This window comes from Portunus trituberculatus, chromosome 5 (genome assembly GCF_017591435.1).
Source record: "Portunus trituberculatus isolate SZX2019 chromosome 5, ASM1759143v1, whole genome shotgun sequence".
Lineage (NCBI taxonomy): Eukaryota > Metazoa > Arthropoda > Malacostraca > Decapoda > Portunidae > Portunus > Portunus trituberculatus.
Genome location: NC_059259.1, coordinates 287,373 through 311,732, shown reverse-complemented (window position 1 = coordinate 311,732; position 24,360 = coordinate 287,373). Strand labels below are relative to the sequence as shown.

Genomic DNA, 24,360 nt, shown 5'->3' with positions numbered 1-24,360 from the left:
TCTTGTTGTCACTGTCTGTCACCATCCTCTAATCCTCTTTCCTCTCTATTGCTTGACTATTTTTCAATTTCTCACAATCTTTATCACTATTCTTGTCACTCACCATCACAATCACTATCTTCACTGTCGTCACTGTTGCCACTGCCACTGTCACCACTACTTACATTACCACCATTTTTGTCATCCTCATCATCACCACAAACACGATCACCATCACCAGGGCAAATAAAATGATGACTCAGAGGAACAAGATGAAGCAGAAATAGAAATAAGAGAAGGACACAGACTGATCAACACTTCAATTTGTACACTGGGTTAAGACTATATCCTCTCCACTAGCAGCCACTGTGTGTGTGTGTGTGTGTGTGTGTATGTGTGTGTGTATTTACCTAGTTGTAGTTTTACAGGGCCTGGGCTTTACGCTGGTGTGGCCCCATCTCCATATCTACACTTATCCAATTTTTCTTTAAAGCTATGCACACTCGTTGCTGACACCACTTCCTCGCTCAAACTGTTCCATGTCTCGACACATCTTTGCGGGAACTATATTCTTTAACATCTCTCAGACATCTTCCCTTCCTCAGTTTTTTTACTATGTGATCTTGTGTGTGTGTGTATTTACCTAATTGTAGTTTTACAGGGCCTGGGCTTTATGCTCGTGTGGCCCCAATGTGTGTGTGTATGTGTGATTGTGTATGTGTGTGTATGTGTATTTACCTAGTTGTGGTTTATGGGAGGGGAGTAGACTCATGGTATCTCGTCTCTATATCTTTTATCAAATTTCTCCTTACAAGTGTGCACAGTCCCAGCCATTACAACCTCCCCATCAAGTTCATTCCAAGTGTTCACAACTCTGTGAGGGAAACTGTACTTCTTGACATTTGTGTGTGTGTGTGTGTGTGTGTGTGTGTGTGTGTGTGTGTGTGTGTGTGTGTGTGTGTGTGTGTGTGTGTGTGTGTGTGTGTGTGTGTGTGTGTGTGTGTGTGTGTGTGTGTGTGTGTGTGTGTGTGTGTGTGTGTGTGTGTGTGTGTGTGTAATTCACTGTTTGATCTGCTGCAGTCTCTGACGAGACAGCCAGACGTTACCCTACGGAATGAGCTCAGAGCTCATTATTTCCAATCTTGGGATAGGTCTGAGACCAGGCACACACCACACACTGGGACAACAAGGTCACAACTGATTTACATCCCGTCCCTACTCACTGCTAGGTGAACAGGGCTACACGTGAAAGGAGACACACCCAAATATCTCCACCCGGCCGAATCGAACCCTGGTCCTCTGGCTTGTGAAGCCAGCGCCTAACCACTGAGCTACCGGGTGTGTGTGTGTGTGTGTGTGTGTGTGTGTGTGTGTGTGTGTGTGTGTGTGTGTGTGTGTGTGTGTGTGTGTGTGTGGTGCCTTGTCTGTGCCACCATGGCATGGAGACAGACAGACAGAGAAACAGACACCTGATAACCAATTCGAGGTAACACTGCCTTGGAAACACAAAATCAAAACTAAACTGTAAAATCTCTCTTCCTTACATTCCTGCAAAGAAACACACACACACACACACACACACACACACACACACACACACACACACACACACACACACACACTATACATTCTCCAGCACAAAATTACACTTGAAAAACGCTAATGGGTTCTTCAGTTTAAGCTTGACTTGCGCCTCAAACTTGTCCCTGATGCGAGAAAACTCCATGATGTCTTTGGCTTCTCCTGGCGCCACATCTCATCGAAGGCAAAGAAGAGGTGGCAGTAGAATTGGTGGAACGCCCGCAGCTCCAGGAAGCGTTTGGAGGCGTTGTAGAAGTGTGTTTTGGCGGCGCCGGACTGCAGGAGGCTGTAGGCGAGGTGTGTGATGTTGATGCCCACTATAGCAAATGAATACCTGGGGAAGAGACAAAGACAGAGAGAGAGGCAGTGTTAGATCATGTTTCTAGTCTCTGTTGGTGATACACTGACAAAATCTAGTTACTCTTTTTTGCTTTTTTCTATGCGTAAGAGGAGAAATCCGGGTAAAGGCAACAAAAATTGTTCAACAAAAAGGCCCACTTAGATGCCAGCTCCTAAGCAGGTGTGAGAGTTAGCCAAATGGGATAAATGTGTTGAAGTGTCCCTCTTAAATGAGTTCAGGTGATGGGACGCTGGAAACACAGAAGCAGACAGGCAGGCAGGGAGGGAGTTTCAGAGTGTACCTTGACAAGAGTTCTAGTTTGTGGTGTTTGTACTTAGTGAGCAGTTTCCCTAATGATGATAATAAGACACTGTTGGTTTGTGGTTGTAGTGACACATTGACAAGAATTCTGTATCATTAAGAGGAAAAATCTGGAGCACCTGGCTGGTTAATACAAGTCACTAGCCAAATAAAAAAAAAAAAATAAAAAAAAAAATTTAATCCCTTAACTACTACTTGGTGCACCTTTCCTCAATCACAAAGCACTCTCACACATTTTCTCTAGTTCAACAGCTACCTCCAATCTTTAAACTGAGTGTACACCGCCAAAATCTATCCTTTTATCTCTTTCTTTCGTTGAGCAGTACAGGAAGGCCACACATTGCTTTCAGTGGTGTGAAGTGTTGCATGTGGCAGTGAATGGGTTAAGTGGAAGTTTCTGACAAGCAAGACAGAAAAGTTTATAGTATTATTGAGATTCCTGTTTAAGTTTGTCAGTCTGTGGTTAGCCCAGGGTTGCCATATACTAACAATCAAATTTCCGGACATCTTCACTAACACCTGATATAATAAATACTGGAAAACATGTGAATCAATTAAAAAAAACCTCAATTTATTTACCCTTGCTGCAGTAACAAGGTCACAAGGCCACAAACAAGCAGACAGTAATCCAAACTGATGCCTATATCAATGCAGGTTAAAGAGAAAAGATTGTAATGTGTCCAATGTGAGGTGAGTCATGCCAGGAAGGGATAACTGGCAGCATCCACTCCTTATAATACCAACACACATACACATTATTGTCTGTCTACTCTAAAATGGCTCCTGGACTTCAAACACATTGTAGCTTATTGATAACTTGCTTCATTTGATGTGAATAATACTTGTTTTCTGTTGATCAAAGCACTTATTACCAATACAGCTCACGGTTTTCCTCAAGATCTGACAACCACACATTCCCTGGGGCACCATTCAGACTCAAACCCAGGAGCCACTTTAGGTAGACACGCTATAGTCTTGAGCAATGCCAGACCAAAGCAGCAGACACCTGGTAAACCCTCCCCCTTCCTCTCTCCCACCACTTCAACCTTCAGATATATGACACTTTTTGAAACAGTTATTGATGGAAGCTGATATTCCGGACATATGATAAGTTTTCATAAGTCACTGTGGACACAGATCTCGACATGTGAATTCTGGACATATGGCAACTCTGTCTCCTGCAGCACCCAACACTCAGCACCCAGCACCCAGGCAGCTGACTCACCCCCAGGTAGGATGCAGTGACCGCGCCAACACGTGCCGCGCTGCGCTGGTGTGGTGCTCTGCAAGAACCTGTAACACACAACACGCTTCATTAAAACACACACACATACACATCTTATCAAACACACACACACACACACACACCTTATCAAACACACAAGCTTGGAACAAAGAAGGGAGAGAGGAGACCTGATACAAGTCTATAAATTGATCAACGGAATGGACCAAGTGGATAATGAGAAACTGATCTTGAGAGAAGAATATGACATCCGAAGCACAAGATCGCATAGTAAAAAGCTGAGAAAGGGAAGATGTCTGAGAGATATTAAAAAATATAGTTTCCCGCAGAGATGTATTGAGACGTGGAACAGTTTAGATGAAGAAGTAGTGTCTGCAACGAGTGTGAACACTTTTAAAGTAAGATTGGATAAGTGTAGATATGGAGACGGGGCCACACGAGCATAAAGCCCAGGCCCTGTAAAACTACAACTAGGTAAATACACACACACACACAAAACTATTATCAAAAAGGTCCAGGACAGCACACAGGAGTTGGACCAGGAGGCGGAGGAAGTGATTAGGTTGAGGAGGTTTAGTGAGAGGGGGGAGGGTTAGGAGACCAATGAAAGTGAGAATGAGATCACAAGTGGCAGTGTAGGAAATTATGACAAGGAAAGGGAAGCTGGCCAATGATACTGAACATAAAGATATATGAATAAAAAGAGATATGAACCTAGAGGAGAGGGAAAAAGAGAAAGTGCTAAGAAATGAAGCTAAGGAAAAAAAAGGAGAAAAGGACGGAGATCAAGAAAAGACTTTCTATTGGAGTGTTCTGGATATGTGACTAAAGAAGTGGTATCTACAGAAGAAGGAAGAAGTCGTGGAGGAGGCAAGAAATTAAGAGTGACTTGTACTAATATAGATGGGTTGTTATCCAGCATGTTGGAGGTTAAGGATTATATGAAAGAGAAAAAACTGGATGTAATGTGCATTGCTGAAACAAAACTAAGAGCTGGGATCCATGTTAATTTTAAGGAAGAAGGATGTAATAGCTGGAGAAGAGACAGGAAGGGTAAAGGAAAGAGGAGGAGTGCTAATAATGGTTCATGATAATATATGTGTGGAGGATGTGCAATATGGTGAGGGCAAGGTGGAAGTAAAGGGAGTAACAATCAAAACAAAGGAATTGGCAAAAAAGGAAAATCATAGTTACATAAGTGCCACCTAAGACAAATACATGGGGAACTGAGGAACATAAAGATATGCAAAGAGAGGTGATTAAGTGCCTAGATAATATGTTGAGAAGAGATGGAAGAATACTTTTAGTTGGAAACTTTAACTGTAAAAAAATAAACTGGAGAGAGATGGAAGTAATGCATAATGCTGGACAGTGGAGCGAAGAAGTGTTCCAGTTGACTATGGTTAATACAATGGACCTGTGGGTGGAGGAGTCAACAAGGTACAGGGGAAGAAAAACCATCGTTGTTTGACCTGGTATTCACAAAGAAACCAGACCCCCTCCCACCATGCAATACCTCAGTCCAATGGGAAGAAGTGATCATGTGTTATTAGAGATGCAAATGCAGGAGGAAGATGGGATAAGTTACAGAGATGACTACAAAAAAGAGATTAAATCATACAAGAGCAGATTTTGAAAAATTAAGGAACTTTTTTGCTGACACTGAATAGAGAAACATTATGTACGAAAGGACAATACAAGCAAGATATGAAATATTCTTACAGAAATATAATGAAGGAGTAAAGAAATACATACCTTTTTATAGAGTTAAGAAAAATATTCACGCTTGGTACAATGCTAGATGCACAGACGCGAAAAAGGCAAAAGATAAAGCTTGGAAAAAATTCATAAAGCAGAGAAATGACAATAACAGACAGCAGTATAAGGATATGAGAAATAAATATATTAGAGTAAGGAGAGAGGATGAAAGAAACTTTGAGAAAGATGTGGTGAGTAAAAGCAAAGATGAACCCAAGCTTTTCTACAAATTCATAAATGGCAAAATGATAAACAAGGAAACAATTGAAAAAAAATAATTAAAGGAGGGAGGACATACCAAACAGAGAAGGAAATGTGTGAAATAATGAATGAGAGCTTCAAAACAGTGTTCACTGTAGAAGATTTTACAGAACCAAAATAGAACATTGTACTGCCAAGGATTACAGGAAATCACACTACACAAAGAAGATATTAGAAGACTATTGGATAATTTGGATGTCAGAAAAGCAATGGGGCCAGATGGTGTATCAGGCTGGGTGTTAAAAGAATGAAAAGATCCAAATTGGGATATAATTACAAGTACACTAAATGAAGGAAAAGTTCCACTAGAATGGAAAAGAGCCAATGTAATACCAATATTTAAAGGGGGAAAGGCAACTGAGTCATTAAATTACAGAAAATTGGTTAAACATCTGGAAACATCTGGGGAGGAACAAATAATGAAGACTAAAGAGGAAAAAGATCTGGGAATGCTTATACAGGAAAATCTGAATCCTGAAAAACACATAAACAAGATATTTGGTATATCATATAAAATGTTAACTAATATAAGAGTGGCATTTCAATTTATGGACAAAGATATGATGAAAAAATCATCACAAGCATGATACGTCCAAAGCTGGAATATGTAGCTGTGGTGTGGTCTCCGAGCTATAAAAGATACAAGAAGATTAGAACGGATACAGAAGATTGCTACAAAGATGGTGCCAGAACTAAAAGACCTATCATATGAAGAAAGGCTGAAGGAAATGGGACCACCAACCTTACAAGAGAGAAGAGAGTGAGAAGATCATATAACAATGTACAAGATAGTCAATAGCATTGAAAAGATAGACAAGGAAGACCTAGTGCTATTGACAGAAGAGGATGGAAGGACAAGAGGTCATGTAAAGAAAATCAGGATGAGGCAGTGTGTGAAGGACATTTGAAAATACAATTTTCCACACAGAACAGTGGAAAAGTGGAATGCATTGAATAATGAAGTTGTTACAGCACACAATGTGCATAACTTTAAGGAAAAACTGGATAAATGGAGACATGGAGACAGGACACTTTGAGCTCTGCTCTAACCCTGTACAATACAACTAGGTAAATACACACACACCTTATCAAACACACACACACACACACACACACACACACACACACACGATAGCGGAGGTGGTCGCTGAGCTCCAGAGCAATCATCTATAATTCTACAGTTACCTAAGAGTAACCAAGGTGGGAAAGGAGCTGGTAATGTTTGTCCCGTCTCCATATAGTCATGTTAACTGTTGATTAGCAAAATAATGTCCAGTGAAGGTAAATATAAACAGTAGCCTGCGTTTGAGCCATCAGCTGGTTTGTTTACGCTGCGCAACATGGCGGCCGTGAACTCGAAAGAGGAATCAGACTTCACAGGGTTTCAAGGAATAATGGAGAAGAGCGCTTATGTGAAGAAAATTCTGGAGTTAGAAGGTAAAATTGAAAACTGTTTGAAAAGTATGAGGGCCTGGAAACGAGTTATGACAATGTAAAGAGAGACTGTGCCGATATGAAGAAGGAAAATGCAGCACTGAAAGAGGAAGTTAAGCTAATTAAAGTGAATTGCGAAAATGTGGAGAATCTCTAGGAAAAGTGATGGAGAAGCAGGCTGAATGGAAAAAGTCAGGAAGTGGAAAGAAAGGAGGTAAATTACAAAGTTGCAAGTCTGGAAAAGGAAATCAAAGAGTCAGGGAGAAAACTTTGGGCCTTGCTGAAATTATAGATCAACAGATCATAGAAGAGAAGATAGCTGAGAAAGTGGTGAAGGTTATTAAGTCAAATGAGACATTGGTGAGGGAAACTGTAGACAAAAAGAGATGTGTGGTGATATTTGGTGTGGAGGAGGATAAGACACCGAGTAAAATGGAGAGAGAGAAAACATAAAAAGGTGATAAATAATATCATTAATGTGGTGCAAGAGGAGGAAAAGACCTAGTACAAGAAATAGAGGACTTCCATAGAATTGGAAAGTTCACAAGAGAAGGTATGAGGCCAATAAGAATCAAACTTAAGTCACAAAAGGATGTAGATGAATTGGTGGAGAAGTCATGGAGGCTAGCCCAGCAGGAAACAACAAGGAAGATTTGGTTGAGAAGAGATCTCGGTGAAAAGGAAAGAGAAATGTTAAATGAGTTGAGAAAGGAGGCTTTGAAAAAAATGAAGAGAGGACAGAAGAAGAGAAGAAAGAGTTTTTCTGGAGAATCTTGGATATGAGACTGAGGAAGTGGTTCATAACCCAGAAAAGTACAGCAAGAAAGGACTAAAGAAACTTACATATGAGCGAAATGTAATGTATTCCAACATAAATGGAGTGATATCGGGGATTTTAGAACTCAACGATTACTTGAGGGACAAGAACCCAGATATTGTGGGTCTTACTGAAACAAAACTGAGAGAGGGAGAAGACCTGATGAAGGTTGGAGAAGGGAAATATAACGTTTGGAAAAGAAATAGAGTAGGTAAGATGGGAGGAGGAGTGATGTTGCTGGTTAAAAAAGATATAAAGGTGGATCAAGTGAAAAAGGTATGGGAAAGGCAGAAGTGCTAAAGATCAGAGCAGAAACTAATGAAGGAAAAAAGAGGCACTACATAGTGGTGTACGTACCACCTAAGACAAATGCATGGTCAGTACAGGAATATGAAGAAATGATAAGTGATACAGGAACATGTCTGGAAGAAATGTTGGGTGGCTGTGAACGAACTATAATGATGGGAGATTTTAATTGTAAAGAGGTGTGTTGGGAGGACTGGTCAATGGAAGGATCAGAGACAACATGGGGAAATACACTATTGACACTGGCAATGGAAAATGTGTTAACTCAGTGGGTCAAAGAAGATACTAGGTTTGGAGGAGAGGGAGCATCGTCAAGACTGGACTTGGTCTTTAGTACAGAGCCAATGGTCATTGAGGAGATGAGGGTGGAGTGCCCTTTAGCAAAGAGTGATCATGCAGTTTTGGAGTTCAAGGTGATAGACGAAGAGAAATCTAGAAGAAATGAAGAATATAAAGTGGGAAGATGGAATTATGCCAAGACAGATTTTGGAAACCTAAAGAAATTCTTTCAAGAGACAAATTGGATGAAATTCAAGAGTGCTAAGGAGCAAATGAAAAGTGGAAGGAATTTATAAAAATATACAAAGAAGGTGAGAAAAATTTGTACCAATAAGACAACATAGAGAAGTTGGAAAGCAGGACTGGTTTAACGATAGATGTGAAAAGGCTAGAACAAGAAAAGAGGATGCATGGAAGAGGTGGAGAAGGAAAAGACGGATTAAGCAGTGGAAAGTTACAAAAGAGCAAGAAATGAATATGTGTTGATTAGAAGAGAAGAAAGAAAGAAACAAGAAAAGGATATAATTGATAAATGTAAAGACCAACCAAGGCTTTTTTACAGACATGTGAACAACAACATCAAAAATAGAGAAAGTATTGAAAGTTTAGAAGTAAATGGAGTATACAGTGAAGATCCCAGGAAATGGCAGAGGCTATGAATGGATGCTTTCGGAAGGTATTCACAAAGGAGACTGCTTTTGACAAACCACTGGTAATGGAACAGAAAGGGATTATGAAGGAGTTTCAAGTAACGGTGGAGGAGATCAAGAACATGATGGGGAGTTTAGAAGTGAGAAAAGCTGTGGGACCTGATGGGGTATCAGGATGGATTTTAAGAGAATGCAGGAGCAATTGGCAGAAAAAGTTTGTGAAGTAATTGATGCCTCATTAAGGGAAGGTGTAGTGCCCCAAGACTGGAAAAGAGCTAACATTGTCCCAATCTATAAATCAGGTAACAAGAGAGACCCATTGAACTATAGACCAGTGTCACTTACAAGTGTGGTAGCTAAGATGTGTGAGAGGGTGGTGAAGACTAGATGGACAGACTTCTTGGAGAAAAATGACATACTTTGTGAGTGTCAATTTGGTTTTAGGAAAGGGCGTTCATGCACGACAAACCTGATATGTTACTATTCGAGGGTGATAGATGTAATACAGGAAAGAGATGGTTGGGCTGATGGAATATATCTGGATTTAAAAAAGGCCTTTGATAAGGTACCACACCAGAGACTGATCTGGAAACTTGAAATGGTAGGAGGAGTGCATGGCAGTTTACTAAAATGGATGGAAGACTTTTGGTAGGAAGAGAAATGAGAACAATAATTAAGGACAGACCATCAGAATGGGGATTGGTGGAGAGTGGAGTTCCACAGGGATCAGTGTTGGCACCAGTAATGTTCGCAGTCTACATAAATGACATGGTGGATGGGGTGTCCAGTTATGTGAGCCTATTTGCAGACGATGCAAAATTGTTAAGAAAAGTGAGATGTGACAAAGATTGCGAACTACTCCAGGAAGACTTGGACAGAATATGGAAATGGAGCTGTACATGGCAAATGGAGTTCAACACGACAAAATGCAAGAAAATAGAGTTTGGCAAGAGTGAAAGAAGAATCAGGAGTATGTACAAGATAGGAAATGAAGACATAAAACCAGTCATGAAGAAAAAGACCTTGGGGTGACAATTACCAATGACCTATCGCCAGAGAGACATATAAACAAAATAATTGGAGAAGTATTGAACTTATTGAGGAACATAAGAGTGGCGTCAGATATCTAGATGAAGAAATGATGAAGAAAATAATTACTGCAATGATAAGACCGAGGCTTGAATATGCAACAATACAGTGGGCTCCGAACTTAAAGAAACACATAAGGAAACTAGAGAAAGTACAGAGGGCTGCAACGAAAATGGTGCCTGACTTAAGAGATTTGACTTATGAAGACAGACTGAAAAGAATGCAACTTCCAACCCTGGAAAACAGAAGAGAAAGGGGAGACCTGATAGCAATATACAGAGTGATGATTGGCATGGAAAAATGGATAGGGAAGATCTGTGTATGTGGAATGGAAGAATGTCGAGAGGGCATGGGAAAAACTAAAATGGCCACTTATAGGAGAGATGTGAAAAATATAGCTTCCTCATAGAAGGGTGGAAGCATGGAATAGTTTAGACGTGGAAGTGGTCAACGCAAGGAATATTCATGATTTTAAGAAAAGCTGGACATTAATAGATATGGAGACGGGACAACACGAGCATAGCTCTTTTCCGTATGTTACAATTAGGTAAATACAATTAGGTAAATACACACACACACACACACAGTGGTGAGAGGAAAGAAGTCCGAGTGGAAGAAGGTAACCAGTGGAGTTCCACAAGGGTCAGTGCTGGGTCCCATCATGTTTTTGATTTATGTTAATGATATGCCAGTAGGAATTGACAGTTATATGAACATGTTCGCGGACGATACTAAAATTATGAGGAGAGTAAAGAATGTGGAAGATTGTAACAAGTTACAGGAAGATCTTGATAAAATATATGAGTGGAGTAAGGAGTGGCAGATGGAATTTAATATTGACAAGACCCATGTTATGAAAATGGGAAGAAGTAGATACAGACCAAACAGGGATTACAGACTGGGTGATGAGAAAATTAAAGAGACCAATGAGGAGAAAGACTTAGGAGTAACCGTGCAAAACACCTTGTCACCAGAGAAACACATTAACAAGATTTTTTGGAAAACATACAACATGCTTCAAAATATTGGCCTTGCATTCCACTACCTAGATGAAGGAATGATGAAGAAGATATTATGTACCTTAATAAGATCCCAGCTAGAATATGCAGCTTGTGTCTGGTCACCGCATATGAAGAAAAATGTGAAGAAGGTAGAAAGGGTACAAAGGCTGGCAACAAGGATGGTACCAGGACTCAGGGAGTTAGACTATGAGGAAAGACTGAGGAAGCTGGGGCTGACCACATTAGAAGAAAGAACAAGAGGAGACATGATAACTATGTATAAATTGGTGAACAAGATTGACATACTGGATAGAGAGTTGATAAAGGTGACCACAAGTAATCATCTCCGAGGACATGGAAAAAAGCTAATAAAGGACATCTGTCTAAATGACGAGAGAAAATACAGTTTCCCGCATCGTAGCATTGATAAGTGGAATAAACTGAGCAGTGATGTCGTTGACGTGGTGTGTGTCAATCAGATGAAAGAGAGATATGACAGGAATGGACAAGGAGACAGCACACAGAGAGCTTAGCTCGGGCCCTGTAGTACACAAATAGGTAAATACACACACACACACACACAGGTGGCAGCCGAGGCCTTACTGAGGAGGGCCTGGAAACTTAAAGACTATGAGGAAACCAAAACAATTTACATAAGAAGAAATATGACACAGGGGAAAGAATGAAAATGAGAGAGCTTGTAACTGAAGTGAGAGAGAAGAATGAGGAAAGAACCGAGGAGGAAAAGACCAAGTTTTTTTGGAGGATGAGAAATGGGAGGCTGAAGAAGTGGTGGATAAAACAGACGGAATAGACAGTACACTGACAGAAACATGGAAGAAAGATTAGGAATGGAATTCAAGTGACATATAGGAATATAGATGGATTTCTGTCTAAGAGGCTAGAATGTATGGATTACCTAAGAAACAATGAACCGGACATAATGTGTGTAGTGGAAACAAAGCTAAGGCTCGAAATAAAGCTAGATTGGTTTGATGTAAAACACTACAAAGTATGGAGAAATGATAGAAAAAATAAAGGTGGTGGTGGTATAATGGTTCTTACTAAGGAAGATCTGATAGTGAAGGAGGTGAACTATAGTAAGAGAAATGAGGAAGTGATAAGTATGCTTATAACAGATGGCAAGAGGGACATTAATATTATAACAGTATACATACCACCCAGAACCAGTGCTTGGGAATATGAACAGTACCAAATGGTGATGAGAAATACTCTAGACAGAATGAAGCAAGAACTCATCAGAAAGGATAGAGTGATGATAGTTGGAGACTTTAATTGTAAAGAAATAGTGTGGGAAGACTACAAAGTGGTGAACGGTGGTGAGTGGGCAGAGGAATTGTTAAAGGTAGCAACAAATAACTTGATGACACAGTGGGTGAGATCACCAACAAGGTGCAGGGGACAAGATGTTGCAGCAAGGTTGGATTTGGTATTTACCAGGGGCATCTCTCTAAAAGAGGAAATTGAACATGAATGTCCCTTGCGGAAAAGCGATCATGATGTCCTAAGCTTTGAGCTGGATACAGAATTAAGCACGAATAAGATTGTGGAACACAGGGAGGAAAAATTAAATTATGTCAGGGCAAATTACAACCATATAAGAGAGTTCTTTAATGAAATTGACTGGTCTGTGGTGTACCAGGAAGTGGATATGTAATTGAAATATGATAAATTTATGGATTTATATAACTGTGCTGTGAAGAAGTTTGTGCCATATCACAGAATGAGGACTTTAAATAATAAGCAGTGGTTTAATAGAAATTGTGAAGAAGCAAAAAAGAACAAAGAAAAGGCATGGAAGAAACTTAAGAAAAACAGTGATGTATTATCAAGAGAAGTCTACAAAACAGCAAGGAATAGATATGTTGAAGTAAGGAGAACAGCACAGAAGGAATATGAACAGAGGGTGGTGGAAAACTGTGATAGTGACCCAAAAATGTTTTACAAATTCATAAATGGAAAACTAAATAAAAGGGAGGCAATAGAAAAGGTAAAAAATGGGGAAGAAGTATATGAGGATGCTGGAGAGATAGCTGAAATTTTGAACGACAACTTTTGCAAAGTGTTTACAAAGGAGGAGCATTTTATGGGAGGAAGGCCTACGGAAATAAAGCAAATGCAGGACATCATGGTTACTAAAGAAGATGTAAGGAAAATTATAAGCAATTTGGATATTGATAAATCAATGGGGCCTGATGGCATATCTGGGAGGTTGCTGAAAGAATGTAGGATCAATTGTTGAAGTCCATATTTGATATTGTGGAAACCTCCATACGAACAGGAATAGAGTGGAAAAGAGCTGACATTGTGCCTATATATAAGAATGGAAGTGGAATGGAATCGTTAAATTACAGACCAGTATCGTTGACTAGTATATTGTGCAGGGTATGTGAAGAAGTAATTAAAGCTAAGTGGAGTGAGTATCTAGAAAGTGAAAACATTCTGAGTGAAAGGCAGTTTGGTTTCAGAAAAGGAAGATCGTGTGTATCCAATTTATTATGTTTTTATTCAAGAGTGACTGACATACTACAACATAGAGAGGGATGGGTGGATGCTATCTACCTGGACTTGAGAAAGGCCTTTGATAAAGTACCACACAATAGACTGATGTGGAAACTAAAGATGATTGGAGGAGTAAATGATAAACTAGCAAAATGGATGGAAAATTACTTAGTGGGAAGAGAAATGAGAACAGTGGTGAGAGGAAGGAAGTCCGAGTGGAAGAAGGTAACCAGTGGAGTTCCACAAGGGTCAGTGCTTGGTCCCATCATGTTTTTGATTTATGTTAATGATATGCCAGTAGGAATTGACAGTTACATGAACATGTTTGCGGACGATACTAAAATTATGAGGAGAGTAAAGAATGTGGAAGATTGTAACAAGTTACAGGAAGATCTTGATAAAATATATGAGTGGAGTAAGGAGTGGCAGATGGAATTTAATATAGACAAGACCCATGTTATGAAAATGGGAAGAAGTAGATACAGACCAAACAGGGATTACAGGCTGGGTGATGAGAAAATTAAAGAGACCAATGAGGAGAAAGACTTAGAAGTAACCGTGCAAAACACTTTGTCACCGGAGAAACACAAACAAGATATTTTGGAAAACATACAACATGCTTCAAAATATTGGCCTTGCATTCCACTACCTAGATGAAGGAATGATGAAGAAGATATTATGTACCTTAATAAGACCCCAGCTAGAATATGCAGCTTGCGTCTGGTCACCACACATGAAGAAACATGTGAAGAAGGTAGAAAGGGTACAGAGGCTGGCAACAAGGATGGTACCAGGACTCAGGGAGTTAGACTATGAGGAAAGACTGAGGAAGCTGCGGTTGACCACATTAGAAGAGAGAAGAACAATGGGTGACATGATAACTATGTATAAATTGGTGAACAAGATTGACATATTGGACAGAGAATTGATAAAGGTGACCACAAGTAATCATCTCCGAGGACATGGAAAAAAAACTAATAAAAGACATCTGTTTAAATGACGTGAGAAAATACAGTTTCCCGCATCGTAGCATTGATAAGTGGAATAAACTGAGCAGTGATGTCGTTGACGTGGTGTGTGTCAATCAGATGAAAGAGAGATATGACAGGAATGGACAAGGAGACAGGACACAGAGAGCTTAGCTCGGGCCCTGTAATACACAAATAGGTAAATACACACACACACACACACACACACACACACACACACACACACACACACACACACACACACACACACACACACACACACACACACACACACACACACACACACTTTACTAAATACCATAGTACACAAATGCAAAGCTCATCAAACACACATGCACACACACACTTTCTTACCACACACACACACAGTAAAGACAAAACTATTTGAGAGAGAGAGAGAGAGAGAGAGAGAGAGAGAGAGAGAGAGAGAGAGAGAGAGAGAGAGAGAGAGAGAGAGAGAGAGAGAGAGAGAGAGAGAGAGAGAGAGAGAGAGAGAGAGGAGAGAGCAGAGAGAGTAGAATGAGTCAATAACATAGAGAGCATGGAGAGAGGAGGAGAGGTGAACACAAAACACAAAGTCACTCACAGCAAGTTCTCCAGGCCCAGGACACCCATCCCCCTGAAGTCAGTCTGTGGGTCGTCTCCCTGGAAGCCAATCATCTGCCACTGCTTGGTCACTCTGGCCTGGAAGGAGCAAAAGTAACCAATAACCCCTTCAGTGCCAGGACATGTCACTCTGGTGACTGTTTGGTGACTTTATACAGCTTCAGAATTAAACTAGTGAAGACTGTGGCCATTAATCTTCTGACCTCCACAGACACTTCCTAATGTCAATAAAATGGTCAAATGGTACACTGATCTTAAGGTTAAAATGTGTCCCAGTACTGAAGGGGTTAATCTCTTCATTTCCATATTCATTCTGGTTACTATTTGGTGATTTTATAAAGATTCAGAAATTTGTGGGGATTAAAATAGTGAAGACTTTAGCCATTAATCTTGTGACCTCCATAGACACTTCCTAATGTCAATAAAATGGTCCAATGGTACACAAATCTCAAGGTAAAAATGTGTCCCAGTACTGAAGGGGTTAAGGAAACTGGACAAGTCAGGGTTATTAAAATGTTGTGTTGATGTGTGAGGGAAGGTAAAGAAATGAGAAAAATGTTAGTTTTGTTGATATTGAGAGGAAAGGAATGTTGCAAAGATGTGTTGATATTTTAAGGAACATAAAGAAAATAAGAAGTCTAAAAATATTGATGTTTAAGACAAAAGAATAAGAAAAAAGGAATGTTAAAGTGTTATGTTGATATTTCATCTCTTCAGTAGCAGGACATGTTTCCATATTAATTCTGGTGACTATTTCGTGATTTTATACAGCTTCAGAAACTTATCTGGGGGATTAGAATAGTGGAGACTGTAGCCATTAATCTTTTGACCTCCATAGACTCTTCCTAATGTCAATAAAATGGTCTAATCGTACACAGAATCTCTGTAAAAATGTGTCCCAGTACTGAAGGGGTTAATCTCTCTCTCTCTCTCTCTCTCTCTCTCTCTCTCTCTCTCTCTCTCTCTCTCTTTCAAGTTTCCATTCCATCTCTTTTTCCCTTATTCTTCCTCCTTTCCTTCACTTTGTTTTTACATTTTCCATCTCTCTCTCTCTCTCTCTCTCTCTCTCTCTCTCTCTCCTTTCTTTTCTCTTTTGTATGAAGGAACAGTAGTCACTGTAATTCCTCATGGTTGCCTGCTGGTCACCCAGCCAGTCTTCCCCATTAAGTAGTGAGCTCAGAGCTCATAGATTGATCTTCGGGTAGGACTGAGACCACAACACACTCCACACACCAGAACAGCAAGGTCACAACCTCTCGAGTTACATCCGTACCTATTTCCTGCTATAGATGAACAGTGAACAGGGGAACATTAAGAGGTTTGCCATACCCAAGACTCCAACCTGAGCCTTCTCAGTTGTGAACCAAGTGTGTAACCACTACATTACGCTGTGTGTGTGTGTGTGTGTGTGTGTGTATTCATGGTTGCCTCCTGGTCACCCAGTCAGTCTTCCCTATTATGGAGCGAGCTCAGAGCTCAGAGACCGATCTTCGGGTAGGACTGAGACCCCAACACACTCCACAGATATAATGTATGGAGGAAAGACAGAGCGGGTAAAGGAGGAGGAGGAGTCATGATAATGACAAGGAAAGAGATGGTGGTAAACTATGTGGAATATGGGGAAGGAAAAGCAGAAGTACTGTATATTAAGATGCATATTAATAAAAAAGACTTAACAATCATTGTAACATATGTTCCCGGGAAAGTGAGGCCACAACCCTCGAGGTACATCCCGTTCCTATTTACTGCTGCTTCAACACATCCTACACATTAACAGACCGCAACACACTCCATACACGAGGACAATGAGACCACAACCCCTCGAGTTAAATCCCGTACCTATTTACTGCTAGGTGAAAAAGGGCTACACATCAAGAGGCTTGCCTATTTGCCTCATTGCTTTCTGGGACTCGAACCAAGACCCTCTCGGTTGTGAGCTGAGCGTGCTAACCACTACACTATGTGGTGTGTGTGTGTGTGTGTGTGTGTGTGTGTGTGTGTGTGTGTGTGTGTGTGTGTGTGTGTGTGTGTGTGTGTGTGTGTGTGATTATCATCAAGGTATATATAGACAATTCTATTTATTTACTTATTTTTTTTAGCAATGAAGAGAAATGAAGAAAAGAAAACCATTGATATTACAAGTGAATTAATAGCAGAACATGTTTCCAAGTCATTTATTTACTTACTATTAATTTTGTCTCTATTTCCACGAGAAGAAAAGAGCAGAGGAGAGAGAGAGAAGCTGACAGATATTCACACAAGTAAGGAGACAATAAAACAAGAGATAGATATGTAATACGAGGGCTGGGCTGACCACTGAAATGACTGGTGGTGGTGGTGGTGGTGGTGGTGCTGCTGCTGGTGGTGGTGGTGGTGGTGGTGCTGCTGGTTTATTCTGCCCACACACTACTCAACAAACCTCTCTACATCTTTGATCCACAAATCAAACAACAGAACAAACTGTACCGAAACCCATAAAAACATTAACGTTGACAATAACAATCAATTAAAGTTATACAGTCATTCCACACACTTAAATACTATACATTGCAAGACAGACCAAAGAAATTCAAGTCACCAGGACCTGATGAAATATACCCAAGAGAACTTAACCCCTTCAGGACGGGGACACATTTTTACCATGAAGTTTTAGTACGATTAGACAATTTTATTTGCATTAGGAAGGATCTATGGAGGTCTGAAGATTAAAGGCCACAGTTTTCACAATTTTAATTCCCACATAAGTTTCTGAAGCTGTATAAAATCCCCAAATAGTAACCAGAATGAATATGAAAGCACGTCCTGGTATTGAACGGGTTAAGGAGTGCAAGGAGGTGGTCAGGGAGCCTTTAGCATCAGTCTTCAGGATGTCACTAAAGTCTGGTGAGGTACTGATAATGTGGAGGCAAGCCAGTGTTGTTCTATATTTGACCCCTTCAGTACTGGGATGCATTTTTTGCCTTGAGTTTTGAATAAGGTTACATGATTTTATTTATATTAGGAAGGAGTTATGAAAGTCAGATGATTAATGGCCAATGTCTTCAGTATTTCAATCCCCACACAAGTTTCTGAAGCTGTTTATAATCACCAAATAGTAAGCAGAATATATATGAAAACATGTCCTGGTATTGAAAGGGTTAAGAAAGGAGATAAAACTCTAAGGTGTAATTATAATGCCAGCTTAACCTTGATTGTACAGAAGTTACTAGCATCAGTGATAGTGACAAACATTAGGGAGCATCTAGACAAACACAGTAGTAGTACCAGGACACATTTTTACCTTGAGATTTGTGTACCATTAGACCATTTCATTGACATTACAAAGGGTCTATGGAGGTCAGAAGATTAATGGCCACAGTCTTCACTATTTTAATACCCCGACACATTTTTACCTTGAGATTTGTGTACCATTAGACCATTTCATTGACATTACAAAGGGTCTATAGATGTCAGAAGATCAATGGCCACAGTCTTCACTATTTCAGTCCCCCCTCTCCCCCATGAGTTTCTGAAGCTGTATAAAATCATCAAATAGTGACCCGAATGAATATGGAAACACATCATGGTATTGAAGGGGCTAATCACTTCGTCATGGCTTAACAAAGGGAAAATCTTGCCTTACAAACTGGCTGAATTTTCATAGCAAGGTTTATGAGGCAGCAGATAATGGTGATAGTTATGACATTGTATATCAAGATTTTAGCAAAGTGTTTGATAAGGTACTTTAGAGGCTCTTGACAAAGGTTAAGACGCATGGAATAGAGGGAAAAATGTAAGGCTGGATCAAGTCATGGTTAGGTGAAACAACGACAGGGAGTTGTAATAAATGGCTCTTATTCTGAGTGGATCCAAGTGATTAGTGGAGTGATCTTTGTCCTCTTTTCAATAGAGGGAAAAATGTAAAGCTGGATCAAGTCATGGTTAGGTGAAGAGTGGGAGGGAGTTGTAATAAATGACTCTTATTTTGAGTGGAGCCAAGTGATTAGTGAGGTGATGTGATTAGTGGAGTGATCTTTGTCCTCTTTTCAATAGAGGGAAAAATGTAAAGCTGGATCAAGTCATAGTTAAGTGAAGGGTGGGAGGGAGTTGCAATAAATGGCTCTTACTCTGAGTGAAGCCAAGTAATTAGTGGAGCGATCTTTGTCCTCTTTTTAAATAGAGGGAAAAAATATTAGGCTGGATTAAGTCATGGTTAGGTAAAACACGACAGGGAGTTGTAATAAATAGCTCTTATTCTGAGTGGAGCCAAGTGATTAGTGGAGTGATCTTTGTCTTCTTTTTTTAATGGAGGGAAAAATGTAAGACTGGATCAAGTCATGGTTAGGTGAAAGACAGCAGAGAGTTGTAATAAATGGGTCTTATTCTGAGTGGAGCCAAGTAATTAGTGGAGTGATCTTTGTCCTCCTTTGACCATTGTACATGAAAAAGAAGGTCAGATTGTGCCAGGTCAGGTCAGGTGTGAGTGGCGTCAGGTCAGCGTAACATTTCTACCCTTTCCTTTTTGCCTCTTTATACCATCTTATGTTAAAAAAAAAAAGCTCACATTATGCCAGGTCAGGTCAGGTCAGGATAACACTTTCTTTTATCAGCCTTAACCCCTTCAGTACTGGGACGGATTTTTTACCTTGAGTTTTGTGTACGATTACACCATTTCATTGACATTAGGAAGGGTCTATGGAGTTCGGAAAATTAACAGCCACAGTATTTACTATTCTAATTCCCCACATGAGTTTCTGATAGTCACCAAAGAGTAACCAGAATGAATATGGAGACTCATGTTTTTTTAGGCCATTTCAAGACTGTTTGCCATGTTTCTAAGCATTTTAAGACAGTTTGGCTACAATAACACCATTTTATTGACATTAGGAAGGGTCTATGTAGGTCACATGATTAATGACCACAGTCTTCACTATTCTGATCCCCCACATGAGTTTCTGAAGCTGCACAAACAATCATCAAATAGTGAACAATGAATATGGAGATTTATGCTTTTTAGGGCATTTCAAGATTGTTTGACATGTTTCTAGGGCATTTTAAGATAGTTAGGCTACAATAACACCATTTTATTGACATTAGGAAGGGTCTATGGAGGTCAGAAGATTAATGGCCACAGTCTTCACTATTCTAATCCCCTACCTGAGTTTCTGAAGCTGTATTAAAATTCATCAAATAGTAACCAGAATGAATATGGAGACCCCAGTTAACACCATGACATTAGTTTAATATAGTCTTCACCATGAGTTTCTGATAAAAAATCATCAAATAGTGACCAGAATAGATGGAAAGATGCCCTGGTCCACATCCAATGAAGGGATTAAACCATCTTACATGAAAAAAGACAGTCAAATTATCCCAGATAAGATCAGGTCAGAATAAAACTTTTTTGTGGCCTCTTAACCCATCAAACATCAAAAGAAATCAGGTTATCCCAGGTCAAGAGGTCAAGTCAGGTGAGGATAACTCTTCAAACTTTCCTTTCTTATCTTTTAACTGACCAAACATGAAAAAAAAAACTCAGAATATGCTAAGTCAGGATAACACTTTCTTTTATCCTCTTCAACCCATTAAACAAAAAAAACGAACCTCAGATTGTATCAAGTCAGGATAACACTCTTTTTTATGCCTTTCAACCCATAAAAAAAGTCAGATTATCCCAAATAAGGATAATATTTTTTTTCATCCTTTTAACCCATCAAACATGAAAAACAAGCTCAGAATATGTCAAATCAGGATAACATATTTTTTTATCCTTTTAACCCATCAAACAAAACAAAAAAACAAAATCAGGATAACACTTTTATATCCTTTTAAGTCAAACATTAACTCAAATTATACCAAGTCAGGATAACTAATTTTTTTATCCTTTCAACCCATCAAACATAAAAAAAAAACTCAGATTATCCCAAGTCAGGATAACATTTTTTTTATCCTTTTAACCCATCAAACATAAAAACAAACTCAGAATACGCTAAGTCACGATAACACATTTTTTTTTATCCCATCAAACATACAGAAATAAGCCAGATTATCCCAAGTCAGGATAACACATTTTTTATCCTTTAAACCCATCAAACATTAAAAAAAGAAGCTCAGAATATGACAAGTCAGGATAACACTTTTTTTATCCTTTAAACCCATCAAACATAAAAAACAAGCCAGATTATCCCAAATCAGGATAACACTTTCTTTTATCCTTTTATCTCATCAAACATAAAAAAAAAGAATATGCCAAGTCAGGATAACACATTTTTTTTACCCTTTAAACCCATCAAACACAAAAAACCAGCCAGATTATCCCAAATCAGGATAACACATCCTTTTTCAAACCTCAGAATTCAGGATAACACATTTTTTTACCCTTTAAACCCATCAAACACAAAAAACCAGCCAGACTATCCCAAGCCAGGATAACACATTTTTTTATCTTTTTATCTCAACAAACATAAAAAAGAAGCTCAAAATATGCCAAGTCTGGATAACACATTTTTTTACCCTTTAAACCCATCAAAAAAAAAAAAAAAAAAAAGCCAAGTCAGGATAACACATTTTTTTTATCCTTTTACCCCAACAAACAAAAAAAGAAGCTCAATATGCCAAGTCAGGATAACACATTTTTTTACCCTTTAAACCCATCAAACAAAAACAAGAAAAAAAAAAAACACCCAGACTATCCCAAGCCAGGATAACACATTTTTTTTATCCTTTTACCCCATCAAACATAAGAAAAGAAGCTCAGAATACACCAAATCAGGATAACACATTTTTTTACCCTTTAAACCCATCAAACAAACAAAAAAACCCAGACTATCCCAAGCCAGGATAACACAATTTTTTATCCTTTTACCCCATCAAACAAAAAAAGAAGCTCAGAATACACCAAATCAGGATAACATATATTTTTTACCCATATCCCATCAAACACAAAAACAGCCAGGATAACACATTTTTTATCCTTTTACCCCATCAAACATAAGGATAACAAGCTCAGAATACACCAAATCAGGATAACACATTTTTTTACCCTTTAAACCCATCAAACAAACAAAAAAACACCCAGACTATCCCAAGCCAGGATAACACATTTTTTTTATCCTTTTACCCCAACAAACATAAGAAAAGAAGCTCAGAATACACCAAATCAGGATAACACATTTTTTTTACCCTTTAAACCCATCAAAAAAAAAAAAAAAAAAACACCCAGACTATCCCACGTCAAGTCAGGCCAGGCTCACCTCCAGCTGTGTGTCCGGCATCATGAGTTCCCACAATGCCTTGAGCTTCTCTTCGTGCTGAGGGTTAGCTGGGTCATATGTCTCCCTCCGCTTGGCCTCCACCTCCGCCCGTAGCTGTCGGAACCCCAGATCTGCGTCAAGCACTGCCCCAGCACCTCCGAGAACCTGCAGGGGGACAGGCAAGGGAGTGAGTCTATGGAGGGGAGGGAAGACAAAGGGGTTGAGTCTATGGAGGGGAGAGAAGACAGGGGGGTGAAATATGGTAGGAGGTGAAGGAAGAAGGTGAGAAATGATAGTGAGAGGGCAATAAATGGTATACTAAGTAAGGGAGGGGAGGAGAGGGGGTGATAAACAGTAGTGGAAGGGAGAAGGGTGCTAAACAGTAATGGATGGGAGAGAAGGGGTGATAAACAGTAGTGGATGGGAGAATGAAGTAGTGGATGGGAGAGAAGGGGTGATAAACAGTAGTGGATGGGAGAGAAGGGGTGATAAACAGTAGTGGATGGGAGAGAAGGGTGGATAAACAGTAGTGGAAGGGAAGGAAGGGGTGCTAAACAGTAGTGGATGGGAAGGAGACACACTTATGGGAGGCAAGGCACTTCTCAGGATGTCATGGCCATGAGGCTCAGGGTGGGCTGTAAGTCTTACTGGGAGGTGAGCCACTTCCCTGCGGTGAGCTGTACACTGTGTGCAGCTCCTAGAGGACACACACTGCAGCACTGTGTTCAGCATTGGCCCTGCATTGCTGAGTTCAGACACACAGCTCACCTGTTGGCTCCTCAACCCTCACATTCTCAAGACTGTCCTTCAGGAATACCCAAAGTTTGCCCCCAGATGATAATGCAACGTGTGTGTGTGTGTGTATTCACCTAGTTGTAATTTTACAGGGCCTGGGTATCATACTCGTGTGGCCCTGTCTCCATATCTACACACATCCAACTTTCCTTTAAAACTATGCACACTGCTGACACCACCTCCTCACTCAAACCATTCCACACCTCCACACATCTTTGTGGGAAACTATATTTCTTCACATCCTTCAAGCATATTCCCTTGGCTATCTTTTTACTATGCGATCTTGTAGTTCTATTTAAGTTTTCTTCTCTCAACATCATTTGCTCATTATCCACTTCATCCAGTCCGTTCAACAGTTTATAAACCTGTATTAAATCTCCTCTTTCTCTTCTTTGTTCCAAGGTAAGCAAATTCATTTCTTTTAATCTCTCCTCATAGGTCATTTCTGCCAATTCCGGAACCATTTTTGTTGCCATTCTCTGCAATCTCTCCAACTTCCTTATATGCTTCTTTTTATAAGGGGACCAAACCACTCCAGCATATTCCAATCTTGGTCTAATTACCATACTAATTAATTTCTTCATCATATCTTTATCCATATAATGGAAGGCTAATCCAATATTTTTATCAAATTATACGTTTCTCCAAACATCTTATCAATATGAGCCTCAAACTGCCCATGGTCTTGTATTATCACTCCCAAATCCTTTTCCTTTTCCACCTTTTTCAACACTACTTCTTCACCCATCTTATATGACCCTCTTGGCCGTCTTCCACTCTTCCCCATCTCCATCACATGACTTTTGCTCAGATTAAATTCCATTTCCCACCTCTTGCTCCACTCCCAAATCTTATCCAGATCTGCCTGTAAAATTTCACAATCTTCTTCACTCTTCACACACCTACACAACTTCGCATCATCCGCAAACAAATTAATATAACTGTTTACTCCCTCTGGCATGTCATTAATATATACAAGGAAAAGTATTGGTGCCAGCACTGAGCCTTGTGGGACTCCACTCTCCACCACCAACCAGTCCGACTTTGCATCCCTTATTACCGTTCTCATCTCCCTCCATCTCAAGTAGTTTTCCATCCACTTTAACACTTTTCCTTTCAGTCCTCCATAAATCTCTAATTTCCATAGCAGTCTCAT

General features: G+C 39.7%; 1 protein-coding gene across 1 annotated transcript in view; it reads right to left on the bottom strand.

Annotated features, from left to right (window-relative positions):
- Window positions 1–1,323: 1,323 nt before the first annotated feature.
- LOC123513410 (ELMO domain-containing protein 2-like) overlaps window positions 1,324–24,360 on the bottom strand; it is a 44,809-nt gene continuing 21,772 nt past the window's right edge. Inside the window, 6 exon segments of the mRNA XM_045270576.1 lie at window positions 1,324–1,713; window positions 1,716–1,894; window positions 3,447–3,514; window positions 15,154–15,255; window positions 22,410–22,531; window positions 22,534–22,574. Of these exon segments, the coding sequence (XP_045126511.1) occupies window positions 1,601–1,713; window positions 1,716–1,894; window positions 3,447–3,514; window positions 15,154–15,255; window positions 22,410–22,531; window positions 22,534–22,574 (625 nt within the window). The 3' untranslated portion in view covers window positions 1,324–1,600.